General features: G+C 34.2%; 1 protein-coding gene across 1 annotated transcript; it reads right to left on the reverse strand.

Annotated features, from left to right (window-relative positions):
* Positions 1-8,634: 8,634 nt before the first annotated feature.
* Positions 8,635-13,022, reverse strand: LOC100258314 (probable disease resistance protein At5g63020). Its single transcript, XM_002278531.4, has 2 exons — positions 10,008-13,022; positions 8,635-8,771 (listed from the first exon to the last, which is right to left on the reverse strand). The coding sequence occupies exon 1, from the start codon at positions 12,813-12,815 to the stop codon at positions 10,086-10,088; it is 2,730 nt and encodes a 909-aa protein (XP_002278567.1). The 5' UTR covers positions 12,816-13,022; the 3' UTR covers positions 8,635-8,771; positions 10,008-10,085.
* Positions 13,023-14,440: the final 1,418 nt, after the last annotated feature.

A 14,440-nucleotide genomic window follows, 5' to 3' on the forward strand; every position in this document is an offset into this window, starting at 1 on the left:
TATTGAATGCAAATTTCTATTATAATTAAAATATTAAAGCCTATATATATGATAACTTTGGACAAGAAAAATCAAAGGTAAAGTTAGCCCAATTTTGTGGTATTCCAAGTTGTTGTTTTCTAATATAAGTTCTAATGTGTTTATTTGTTTTTAGATTAAAATGATTAATTATTTATTAAAGTAAATGAAATCCTAATTTAAATAAATAGGGATAAAAAACGAATAAAGATTTTATAAAATATTTAATGAAATAAATCAAATAAAAAAAATAATGTTATGGAGAGTTCTACAATCCAATGTTAAATCCAAGAGAGTATTATAAAATTTAGGGTATAGGATTGATTATCTTCTACACTCAAATAGACACACCACCTTTAGATCCTCAATGATATTGTGCCCCTGGTCCCATGCTTCATGTTGTCAAATTCATCGAAAAACCCCTCTCCGATCCAAAGGTTTATAAGATCATCATTCATAATTTCATAATCCTCTTGAAATACAGCAAGATATAGAAAACAAGTCTTGATGGTGTCATTTTTCAAGCTATCATAACTAAATTTCAGTAGCAGATATACATGATCTCCCATACCTGAAAATTTTGATGGGTAAGTCTTCAACATTTGTATCGCTTGCTCCCATTCTTGTACTCTGTTCTTGCCAGCCATAGCTCGCCCAATAGTAACAAGTGCAAGTGGTAAAACTTGGCTCTCTCTGGCAGCTATTTCATCGAGTTGCAGTATATCTGGATGTGAATTTAGAGTACGTAGTCTCTCCAATCTTCTCCTTAAACAAATTAATAGCCTCATCTGGTGTCAAACGCTCCACCTTAATACTTTTTGTGAGCATCCATATTGTGGCGATTAAACATCTAGAGACCGGGTTGTTAATATCACCTTGGACTTACATGGGGAATTTGGAGAAGGAACCCCCAACTTTTGGAGATCAAGCTGCTCCCATACATCATCTAGCAACATCACGAACTTTTTTGCCTTCAAGACATTGAAAATTTCTACTGCTTTTTCATCCTCAGTTCTGTTTCTCCATTTATGATTCAAGATGTCTCACTTGTTGCGAATGACTTCTTGTAACACTTGCAGGCCTGGACACTACAACCCCAATGGAGACTTCAAAGTCCTTGCTTGCTCTGATGAACTCATTATTCAATTTGCTCATGAGGGTAGTTTTTCTGGCACCCCCATTCCATACAATCAATAATTCCGAGTTGTTCATCTTCGATGCATTTGCAAACCTCAGCATACATCAGATCTAAGCCCAAGGTCATCTCCATCGGCCTCTCATCCACTGGAGCTTGAGGTAACCTATGAGCCACAACATCAAAACGTCCTTTCTTCCTTAATTCAGTCACTGCACTGTGCTTTTTACTTGCTTTCTTCCTGAGCTTGTAGCTGCACCAGCAGTTTATGGGGCAACAAATTCCAGGGCATTTCTTCTGGATCTCCTGATCCCATTCTGCAGCATCTCATTGACTTGTATTTCCATGACTTGTACACCATGGAGCCATCCGTCCACTTCATTTGTGCGCGTCATTTGTCGTTGCTCTTCAAGTTCAACTCTTCTTTCACATCATCATGTACATTCTTCAGCACTGGCACTATATGCCCAGCAAACATGAGATTGCAATAGACAACCTCTATACATGATAAAAATCATTTGGGCAATGAGTCCTCGTCACATTTTGGATGTGATTACTCTGGGTTTTAACATTTCAATTAGGAATTATTCCTATTGTTCTTATTGTAGGGAGCACTCCTAAGCGCACACGTGGCAGCCTCACAGAACACTCCTCCATTGGACACATGGCACATTCAACCCTCTGTCCGGATTTTCCTCATGGGGCACGTGGCACTCTCAACTCTTCATCCGGACGACCATGGGACCGGTGTGCTATCCACACTCCCTTGTCTGGACGTCCTGTCCGGACCCAATGCCAATGTCTTAGACAAAAGTCTTGACTGTGTTTCGCGGGCTATCATTATTCATACTACTAAAAGTATGCTCGATGGGACCCTCCTGGGTCACTTCAGGCAACCTGTCACGACTTGCACCCCGCCGCCTGCAGAGCGAAAAGACAGGGATGACGACAAGTCATCCATCCCATAATTTCTGACAGTCGCCTGTAGAACAATGATGGCTCTACCACCATCTTAGCACCATCATGACAAGCCAAAAAGTCTTCCCACCATCAAAGGGGACAAAGCTCCTGACACTATAAAAGACCCTCACGCAATAAAAGAAGGTAAGCATTCTTGCCAGCCATAGCTCGCCCAATAGTGATGAGTGCAAGAGGTAAGCCTTTGCATTCTTTAGCATCAATTTCAGCGAGTTGGGGTATAATCGGATGTGAATTTAGAGTAGTCTCTCCAACTTTCTTCTTGAACAAATAAATAGCCTCATCTTTTATCAAACACTCCACATTAAGGCTTTTTCGAGCTTCCATATCCCAACAAACATCCAAAGAGCGGTTGTTAATATTACTTTGGACTTGTTTTGGGAATTAGGAGAAGGAACCCCCACTTTTTTGGAGATCAAGCCGCTCCCATACATCATCTAGCAGCATCACAAACCTTTTTGCCTTCAAGACATTGAAAATTTCTACTGCTTTTTCATCCTCAGTTCTGTTTCTCCATCTATTATCTGGGATGTCTAACTTGTTGCGAATGACTTCTTGTATTTTTTCCACACTTGTAGGTCTAGATACTACAACCCAAATGGCGATTTCAAAGCTCTTACTTGCTTTAATGAACTCATTATTCACTTTGGTCATGAGGGTAGTGTTAGAATAATTATGGACTCTCATATATTAATAATTGTTTATGATTAAGCTATTCATATATATTCAATTTATATTTATTATTAAGTATGAGCCACCTTGTGTGTAGAACCCAAGTCACATGTGTCTCACATGATGGGCCTAAGACACATGTGGCCCAATAGCCCAATAGGCATGGTTTCTAAGGCATAGAGGAAGTTAATAAATAAAGAATAAAAAATTTTGGTATCTATTCAATTTTCTTTTGAAAATACAGAACGTTCCCTCTTCTACCTCCCATCACAAGAGAGAAAATATAAGGTGGTTTCTTCTTCTATTGCTTTAGAAGAACCATATTTCTTCAAGATTGCTAATGGATTTGGGTTTGTCTACATCCTTTAAAATAATAGACATGTTTTCTTTATATGATTTAACATGAGATTTCTGTTTTTGGGTTGATAATGGAGTTTTCAACAACTGGTATCAAATCATGCCACACATATGTGTGTTGTATATATTAATGATGTGCCAGTATAGTGGGAGTTTGTATTTGGGTTTTGTGTTTGTTTTCTTGATGTATTGTTATGATTGTGTTATCTGTACAAACTTTATGACTATTTTTAGTCATAAAGTAGGACCAATTGGAAATAGACATATTAAAGATCACATTTTATGTAATTTCCATGCTATACATCCATACTTGATCCATGTTGCTAATTTTGTTAATGTTGTGATCATTTATGGGTCTAGTTATAGTTATGATTAATGAAGGCCGCTTTAATCCTATGTTAACATAATTAGTAGAAGAGATTGTTTAAGGATATTTGAATAGGATAGCAAAGATGAGCTCAACAAAGTATTATCATGAACATTGTTCGGTAATATATGTGGTCCAAGTGGGAGATTGTTAGAATAATTCTGGACTCACATATATTAATAATTGTTTATGATTAAGCAATTCATATATATTCAATTTATATTTATTATTAAGTATGGACCACCTTGTGTGTAGAGCCCAAGTCACATGTGTCTTACATGATGGGCCTAAGACACATGTGGCCCAACAACCCAATGGGTATGGTCCTTAAGGCATAGAGGAAGTTAATAAATAAGGAATCAAAAAGTTTGGTGTCTATTCAATTTTCTTTTGAAAATACAGAACGTTCCCTCTCCTGCCTCCCATCACAAGAGAGAAAACATAAGGTGGTTTCTTCCTATATTGCTTTAAAAGAACCATATTTCTTCAAAATTGCCAATGGATTCATGTTTGTCTACATCCTTTAAAATAATCGACATTTTTTCTTTATATGATTTAACATGAGATTTCTATTTTGGGGTTGATAATGGAGTTTTCAACACGTAGTTTTCCCGGCACCCCCATACTGTACAACCCAATGATTCCCAGTTCCTCATCTTGGATGCATCTGCAAACCTCTGCATACATACGCTCTAAGCCCACAATCTTATCCATCGGCCTCTCATCTACTGGAGATTGAGGTAACCTATCAGCCACAACATCAAAGCGTCCCTTGTTCCTTAATTCAGTCACAACACCCAACTTTTTACTCGCTTTCTTCCCAAGCTTGTAGCTAGACCGACAGTTTCTGGGGCAACAAGTTCCAGGGCATTTCTTCTGGATTTTCCGATCGCCTTTCTGTAGGATCTCGTTGATTTGTATTTCCATGGCTAGTACACTATGGAGCCAACCGTCCACTTCATTTGTGCGCCTCATTTGTTGTTGCTCTTCAAGTTCAACTCTTCCCTTCACCTCTTGGTATACGTTTTTTAGCTCTTGCATTGCGTTTCTTAGCAAGTCCATATTTTCCTATAGATCCCTGATGTAGACTGCATGCTTGGTTGTGCAGTCCCATAAGCGACTGACAAGATCCAAGATTGGGCTCACACAATCCATTCCTTGTTTTTCAGAGATGAAATTGAACGAAAAAGCAGAAAATGGAGAGATGGGTTTTGTTCATCAAAACAATTCTCTCTCCTCCAATAAGGAGACTTCTATGGTCCCATGCACGCCGTAGGTATCAAAGCGTGAATTCCCACCGTTGGATAAGTCAATCCAATCAAGACTGTCTATTTGATTTTACAAAGGGTTTTAAGAATATGCAGAGGGGGAATCTTGTCAGAATTAGGGATGGCAATGGGACGAGTTTTTTAGGGTACCCATCCCGCCCCGTCCCTAATGGGACGAAGTTCAATTTTAATAAACTGGTTTGGGACGGGTTTGAGATTTTTTTTTAAAATCCAGGATGGATTTGGGGTGGGTTTGGGTATTGTCCCGTCCTGCCCCGCCTTGTTTATAAATAAATGAATATATAACATATAATATATATTCCTACTGACACATCCCCCATCTCCCATATCCATTCATATCCTCATAAGGATAATCATCGAGATGGTCGATCTGGTGTCTGGGATGCACAACCATCGAGATGGTCTCCGAAAAACCAGCATGGGAAGATTGCGGCGCTGATACTTTCTTTTGAATTGGGTTCTCCGACGAACTGCCGAAGTTCCCAACTCAGTTATCGGATTTGGGCCGCGATTTTATCGAGAAATGCTTGAGGAGAGAGCCCATTGAAAGGTGGAGCTGCAATCAGCTGTTGCAATACCCATTTATATTATCTTCATCCCTCAATTACATCACAGAAGCATCCCCGAGATTGGTCCTCAACTGCTTCAATTTTAGTGACGAAGAAATCGAACTGAACCCCAATCCTGCCCCAAAAAATTCAGTTTTTGCCCATGATAGAATCCAAAAATTAGCTTCAAACAGAGGGCCTTTAGGAATCAGAAGATTGGATGGACGTTAAGCCATGGATCAGTGACAGAGCAAAAGCAACAACGGCGAGCTATTGTGGGGACGAAGGAGAAGGGACCAATTCGGCATATTCGAATTTCATATGGAAAACAAAGGAAAAGTGAGAAAACATTCGCCGAATATCCAAGTAAAAACTTTTAAAAGTAATTTTTAAAAAAAATTAAAATTCAAAAAAAAAGTTAAACGGGGCGGGGCCGGGCAGGTATGAGAATTTATCATACCCGTCCCGTCCCGTCTTGTCCTGCCTCGCCCCGTTTAATTTTTTAAATGGGACGGGGATGTGAATTATTTTAAATAAATGGGGCGGGGTTGGGATGGGGGCGACCCGTCCCGAACCCGCCCCGTTGCCATCCCTAGTCAGAATATATATTGTGAGAGGGACAGAAATAATATAAGTGTTTAACTACTTGTTCATCGAAGTTGAATAAAAAGGATTAAGAAATTAATGCATGTTTGGATAAATAAAAGTTTTATTTTTTTATTTATTTTTTTATTTTTTTATTTATAAAAAGTAAGTACATAACTCATGTAGTTGAAAATATTTTTAAAAATTTAACAAATTAAAATTTTTCATTTTTTTTATTTTGAAAAATGTTTTTAATAACATAATAGTAAATTTCCCTTTTTTTTTATTTTTTATTTTTATTTATAAGAATTGTTATATTTTATATAAGAATTTTTAGTTTTAAAAGTAAAGAATAAAAAGTGTATCTGATGAATGCTTTAAACGAATGAACATCCGTTATTTGCGGGTTTTCCATTAGAGTAGAGTATTTTTTAAAAAAATTTGTAATAAAAAAAATAATTATAAAATTATGATATTTTTCAATTTTAAGTGGATTTTTTTTTAAACGAGTTTAGTGTAAAAATGAACTTATCTTTTCGATGAGTTTAGTATAAAAAAAAAAGTAAATTTGTTTTTTGAAAAGTAGAGTTCAATATAAAAGGTTTTAGGATAAAAATGGAATTCGTTTGTTGAAAAGACAAGGTCTTTTGAAATATCAAGTTTAGTGCAAAAATAAAAGACAAGATGAAAAATATTGATTTTTGCATTTATTTCTTAAACAATTATATTTTAATAATATCTTTCAAAAAAAATAAAAATTCACATGGGCAGTCTTGGTCATTGGCGCCACAGTCTGTCACGGGCTCTAAAAAAAACCTTTTTTGCAGTCCAAGACAGAGATTCAACATAGAAAGGAGAGAAGATAATAGATTCTTTTTTATATGGCCATTTGTAGATTCATTCAGGCTCTATTTCAAATTTATCATTTCCAATTACGTATATATTCTGCCTCAACTATCACATTTAATTAATTATTAATTATTAATTAATTATTTGTTTGACTTCTCATCTCAACATCATTTCATGATGAATAATACGAGAAAAATAAAAGATAAAAGAAAAAAAATAAATAATAAATAAAAATAGACTCAAAATTAATAAATCATTTTAAATGTTTTTTTAAATTTATTTTACTTATTTTTCTGTTATATAAAAATTAAATAATTTTAAAATGTATAAATTTCTCATTAAATCCGTATCTATTGAAGGTTATTTTATATGGCTGTTTGCAGTTTCATTTAGCCTTGATTTCAATATATTATTTCCCATCACCGCTTCAACTGTCATATTTAATTAATCATTTAAAATAAAGTTATTAATTACTTGTTGAACTTTTGGTCTCACTATCATGATGGATATGGTTACCAATTAACCAAAAGGAATTATGATATACAACTGAAATTACTTAGAGAACACTGCGAGAAGACGACAACATGTAGGATTCAGTAACTCAACATTTGCAAGAACTTCCGATTGAGTCAAGTGTTCATCAAAATCTTGTCCGGTAAAAACAAGAGAGCAAATCAATTGGATCATCAATCGCTGACTATCTAAATCAAAGAACAAATTTGCTTGAGAAAGAACTTCATTTCTTTCTTAAATTTATTCAATAATGAAGTGAATCTGATTATTTAGGTGTTTTAAAATGGGAATGTAAAATATTTTAATTGAATTCAAACTTATTTAGAATCAGGCTATAAACAAAGAACTAATCCAAATTTATTGGTATTGAATGTTGAAACTAAGATAATGTAAACAAAATTTAAAATAAAGACTTAAATTCATTCACCTCCCTATAAGTTTTGGTTAAAACAAAGAATATTTTTAAACTGTTTTAGGTTGTTTTCACTTATTTCTCATAACTATTTTTTAAAAATAATTATATAAATAATAATTAAAAATAAAATATCACATATAAAAATTATTTTTTAAATATATTTTAAACCCTTAAAAACATGTTAAAAATATTTTGAATTTTTAAACAAATTTTTATTTTATAAAATATTAAAAAATAATTTTCAAAAACTATTTTGTTTTAGACAACAGTTACAAGCGAACCATAATTTTTTCTTACTAGTTAATGTGTTTGAACTAGTTAAAAATGAGAATAAGAACAAAATATTTAATTTCATGGAAACCAAAATGCATTCTCATTAGGATTTTGACTTCTTCCATAAGGTATTGTAATTCACCTATATTTCCATTTCAATTATAGGCATGCTCATGTCCTAAAAATCTTTTGACCTATTATGCTAAACTCATACTTCTAGTGAACATAAACTAGAATCTGTCCAAAGTGTATGCTTTCAAAAACACATAATAAAATATTACGTAAAATTTGTTTTAAAAACCAAGTCCACTTGTAAATCATCTTCTTCTTATGACTGTTCATTTTTTAAATACTACTAGAGCATAGTTTCTAGACCAATTTTTGATACCTTTTCAAACATACAAGAGTTTCCAATACAAAATCTAAAATTGAGTATGTATAGATCTTATATCACTACTTCAACAAATTGCAATTCTTGATACAAGCACTCTTAAGCAGTTGAACTTGAAACATGTAAGAATTAGGTATCTTACATTCATTGAGGGGCAGTAGCTTCACACTTAGCACATAGAGAATTTTTCACTCAACTTTACACAATGCAAACAAACAAGATATATATATATATATATATATATATATATATATATATATATATATATATATTTTAAATGACTATTTATGCAACCCATCCATCCTATGCGCACAAAGCATCCAGTGATTCAACAATTGCTAGGAGTTTCAGCTGAGCCAAAGTATTCTTCAGGAACTTCTCCTACAAACACAACATATATAGCAAATCAGCTGGATCATTTGCCTATCATCTAAGTTGAAGACAAATATATTTCTATGAATCTGAGAAAAAACTGTTTCTCATTCTAAAACCTAAACAATAGTGAAGCAAATTTGAATATTTAGATTAAATTGGAGGAACAATTCATGAGAATTATCGATCATAAAAATTTCCGATCCTTGAAAAAGATAGGTGCAAACTATGAATTATTATGAGGGTACATATATTTATATTGTAGTAATTTATTTGAATAATTACAAGCATATTAGAATATTTTTCTAAACTATTTTAAATAAATAATAAAAATAATAATTAATAAATGCAATAAAATAATAAAGTGACAAATAACATGTACAAAATTATTATATATATGATATCAATTTATATACATCAGAAAAAATAGTAATATCATCATTTATAATTAATAGTATGTCTCAAACCATAACAAATATATATATATATATATATATATATATATATATATATATATATATATATATATATATATTATATAAAGTTTTAGTTATATCTATTTTCACAATCTTTTACATTTTTCTTTTTTAAAAAAAAACAATTTTTAGTTTTCTTAAATAATCTCATTTTTTAAGAAAAGAAAAATAAGAAACAGATAACTTTTTTAAAAAGTAAAAATATAAAAATAAAACTAAAAAACATTTTCTAAACCCAATGCAACTTAAAATTTTTATAATAATTCTATCAAGGAGTTTTTTGGTAGTTTAAGTTCCTTCGGGTAAAATAATATTAAAAATAAACATGCATGGAACAAATAGTTTTTATTAGGTTTCACTAAAAGAAATCAAGAGGCTTTGACTCCGAGAACAAATAGAAAAATAAGCAAATGGAAAAAAGACTGAGATAATATTGATGATGCATCAAGTATCTCATTGGACCCAAAAGTTCTTCCTTAACCTGCTTTACAAATATGAATTTTAGGATCTGAGAATACAAACTAAGATGGCCACAGGAGAAAAAGAGGTTATTTTGTCTGTTTTTTTTTCTGTAAAAAAAAAGGAAATGATAATGTTTTATGAATACTTTCTTTTTAACACATAACTAAATTTATTGAGATGAGTAACAGGTGAGGCAATAAAAAAAATAAAACAAAAGAAGGAAAAGAAAAGAAAATATAGCTTACCAATTCCAAACTAAATAAAATTCTTAGCAGAAAAAAAAAATAATAAACAATGAAAACAGTACCTGAGAGAGCATGGGAGAAAGCAGGTAAAGGGGTGGGAGAAGGAAGGAGTGCAGCTTCTCCACTATTGTGTCATTTCTTCACTTGAAGTAGGGAGTGAAAGTGAGCTGAAAGGTTTCATCCTCCCACTGCAACCCTTGCCACCACTTTGATTCCCCTCTAATTGACTTTAAACTGTTTCTTGCACTGTTTGAATCTAATGGCAACTTTCTTAGGTTTGGGCATTCTCTCACCTGGAGGTATCTCAAGGAAGGAAATGACAAGGCCCGTCTACTGATGCTCCTTAGATTTGGTAGATTATGCAAGTTCAAACCTTTGAGTCTTGAGAATATGCCAAGATTTTGAGGGACCCCACTCGCATCACCTATCACTTCTTCCATGGATTCACATTCATGTACAAAAAGTTGTTCAAGACTTGGGATGTAAATAATCCATGTCAAGTCCAACAACTTTGGAAGTTGATCAATATTGACCTCGCGAAGGCTGTAGAAATTCGAGTCTGGCATATAATCTGCTACAAATCCCTGTCCTCCCTCCTTTTCCAGATCTACTTCTATCTTTTGCAACTCCCGACATTCACATATTTTAAGATTATCTAGATGTTTCATTCTTGGCAATTGGAGTGAGGTCATGCCTTCCAATTTCCCAAGGCCTAGACCCCTCATAACATTCTGTAGTTTCTGGGAGCTTAATAACTTTTGGAAAGACAAAGCACCTACGATGGGAAAATAGACCCAATTTATGTGTTCCAACCCTTCCAACTCCTCCAATAATGCTTTATTATTCTCCCACAAGTAAAGAGCTTCATAATCCTCCCTTGAATAATCGGGTCCCTCCTCTTTGGGTGAATGACTAGCTTTTTCCTCCACTAATGAATAACTAAATCCTACTAGAAAAATTCTCATCATTGAGAGATTTGATATTACTTCACTCGGAATTATTTGAAGATATGGCATATCATCTAATACCAGATATCTTATTCTTTTCAAAGTTTTAAGCTCCGCCGACAATTCTGTTACTAATGTACCTGTTAAATTGAGATACTCTAGTGTAACTAAATTACCAATTCCAGTTGGTAACTCAGTTATCATGGTACCTGACAAATCCAAAACTTTTATAATCGGCATAAAATGGAAGAATCCACTCGAAAAGAATCTATCAGTAAATGTTTGGAAGTTACCACTTTTACTCCTAACAATTAAAGTCAAGAGTTTGGGAAAATACAATGGTACAGTGAGTTCTAGAGGGCTTTTAGTCCAAAAAGATATCCTTTGCGCTTCTTTCCACTTTGAAATTCGGTGAGCTTTCACAGTATTATTTTCTTCTACCAAAATTTTGTTCTTATTGCCACTATATGTTGTAGATAACCACAAAGCCATATCACGAATAACATCATGCATTTTAACCTTATGATAATATTCATCACTACTCTCAAATAGACATGCTGTCTTTAGATGCTCAATCATGTCATGCCCTTGGTTAAATGCTTCATCAATGTTATCACATTCATCCAAAAACCCTTCTCCAATCCAGAGGAATATAAGATCATCATCTCTAATTTCATAGTCCTCTCGGAATATAGCAAGATACAAAAAACAAGCCTTGATGGTGTCATCTGACAAGTTATCATAACTGAATTTTAGGATCGGAAATACATGATCTCCCATACCTGAAAACTTTGACGGATAAGTCTTCAACATTTGTATGGCTCGCTCCCATTCTTGTGGTGTGTTCTTCCTGGCCATAGCTCGCCCAATTGTGACGAGTGCAAGTGGTAAACCTTTGCACTCTTTAGCAGCAATTTCGGCAAACTGGGGTATATCTGGATGTGAATTTAGAGTGGTCTCTCCAACCTTCTCCTTGAACAAATTCATAGCCTCCTGTTCTGTCAAACACTCCACCTTAATGCTTTTTTGAGCTTCCATATCACGACAAACATCCAGAGATCGGGTTGTTAATATTACTTTGGACTTGTTTTGGGAATCAGGAGGAGGAACACCCACCTTATGGAGATCAAGCCGCTCCCATACATCATCCAGCAACATCACGAACCTTTTTGCCTTCAAGACATTGAAAATTTCTACTGCTTTTTCATACCCAGCTCTGTCTCTCCATCTATTATCCGGGATGTCTAACTTGTTGCGAATGACTTCTTGTACTTTTCCCACACTTGCAGGCCTGGATACTACAACCCATATGGCAATTTCAAAGTCCTTGCTTGCTCTGATGAATTCGTTATTCACTTTGGTCATGAGGGTAGTTTTCCCGGCACCCCCCATACCATACAATCCAATAATTCCCAGTTGTTCATCTTGGATGCATCTGCAAACCTCTGCATACATCAGATCTAAGCCCACGGTCTTCTCCAGCGGCCTCTCATCCACTGGAGCTTGAGGTAAACTATCAGCCACAACATCAAAACGTCCTTTGTTCCTTAAGTCAGTCAGAGCACCGAACATTTCACTTGCTTTCTTCCCGAGCTTGTATCTGGACCGGCAGTTTCTGGGACAAGAAGTTCCTATGCATTTCTTCTGGATTTCCTGATCGCCTTTCTGCAGAATCTCATTGACTTCTTTTTCCATGACTTGTACACGATGGAGCCAGCCGTTCACTTCATTTGTGCGCCTCATTTGTCGTTGCTCCTCACGTTCAACTCTTCTGTTTACATCGTCATGTACATCCCTCAGCTCCTGCATTGCGTTTCTTAAAGAGTCCATATTTTGCTGCAAATCCCTGATGGAGACTGCGTGCTTGGCTGTGCAGTCCCATAAGCGAGTTACAACATCCAAGATTGGGCTCACACAATCCATTCCTTGTCTTGAGAGATGAAAGAAAGAAGGGGTGAAATTCAAGGAAAGATGAGAAAGTGGGAGAGCAGAGAAGACTTCTGGTGGTCAAAAACAGTTCAATCTCTCCGATTAAGGAATTTCGATATGGGTGATCGCGTTATCGCTAGTCACACAATTGGAGGACACCCCTGACCCCACCTCTGACATAACTTCGATAATTTTATTCGAAGGCTGCTTTTCCACCCGTTATCATTTTCTTCTCAAGTGTGGACTTTACTTTCTAAAAAGACAAGGAAGTTTCATATTAAGATTCCGTAGTGTTTCCTGTTATGACTCCCTGATCACATTCTGGGTGTGATTAATTAGTCAGGGTTTTAGCTCTTCTACAGAAATTGGTTAACTTTATCATGGTTTAACTTAAAATTTGCAAGTATGAATAAATTAATTAAATTTTTGAAGAATCTGACTGGCAAAACCTTTTGCTCTGGATGAGAAAGTTTGTGAACTCTCTGATCAGAAATTACCCCTCGTTTTTGCTGTCTAATAGGAGAATCTTGCTTGCAACCAAATGAATGGAAGATGATGTTTTAAATCACTTCGGAAAACTTTTTAGAATGTAGGGAATCATGTTAGGATATATGTTGTGAGACACATGGAGAGAATATAAGGTTATGTTTGGCATCAATTTTTAAAAACAGTTTTCTATTTTTTGAAAACAAGAAAAAAATTCAAGAGTGTTTTTAAAAAACACTTTTTAATTGTTTTCAAATGTCTTCTCGGTTGTGGTTGTTTTGCTACTGAAAGCTTTAATATAAACATTGTTAGTTCAAGAATGTAAAAATAAAATAAAGATATATGAAATTTTAACATAATTATGTTAAACAAGTATACATCCATATATAAGAGAAATTATTTCATTATCTCATAAAGAATATTATCGATAACAGAATTAAATATAATTATTGAGTTTCCAAAACATTTTATATTTCCCAACTCCTTATATTTATGCCCAAAACCAAGAGTCCCCTCACTTTACGAATATCTCCCATTCTTCTTCATCTTTCTATCCATCTCGTATGATCTCTTCAAACCCATGTAATCTCATAACTTTTTCCACTTATGACTTAAAATATTCATGGAGATATTCCTAATATTTTCTTTATTCTATAAGGAAATATAATATTATAACATATTTATTTGGAATATATTTTATACAATATTCTTTACAAAAATAAATCAATAGTAATTAGAGATTTGATATGCTTTTTAACAATGTCCTTTTTGGGTGAAATTAGAGCAATATTTTGCATCTCAAACCAGGGCTAAAATCGGACAGTTTAAGGATCAACTTAAGACTACGAAAAAGGGATCTTTGAATGTTGTTGAATATCTATCCAAAATCAAGAGTTGTGTTGATTCTTTAACCTCGGTTGGTCACATACTTACAGATAAGGACCATATTGATGCTATTCTAGATGGCCTCATTGATGAGTATGATGCTTTCATCACCTCCATCCTTACTAGATCTGAATCATATACAATAGAAGAAGTTGAGTCTTTGATTATGGCATAAGAAACTAGAATTGAAAAGAATGCTAAATCTCTTGATTCTGCATCAAGTGTCAGTTTTGCCTCGTCTTTTACTA

This window comes from Vitis vinifera, chromosome 9, assembly GCF_030704535.1.
Source record: "Vitis vinifera cultivar Pinot Noir 40024 chromosome 9, ASM3070453v1".
Lineage (NCBI taxonomy): Eukaryota > Viridiplantae > Streptophyta > Magnoliopsida > Vitales > Vitaceae > Vitis > Vitis vinifera.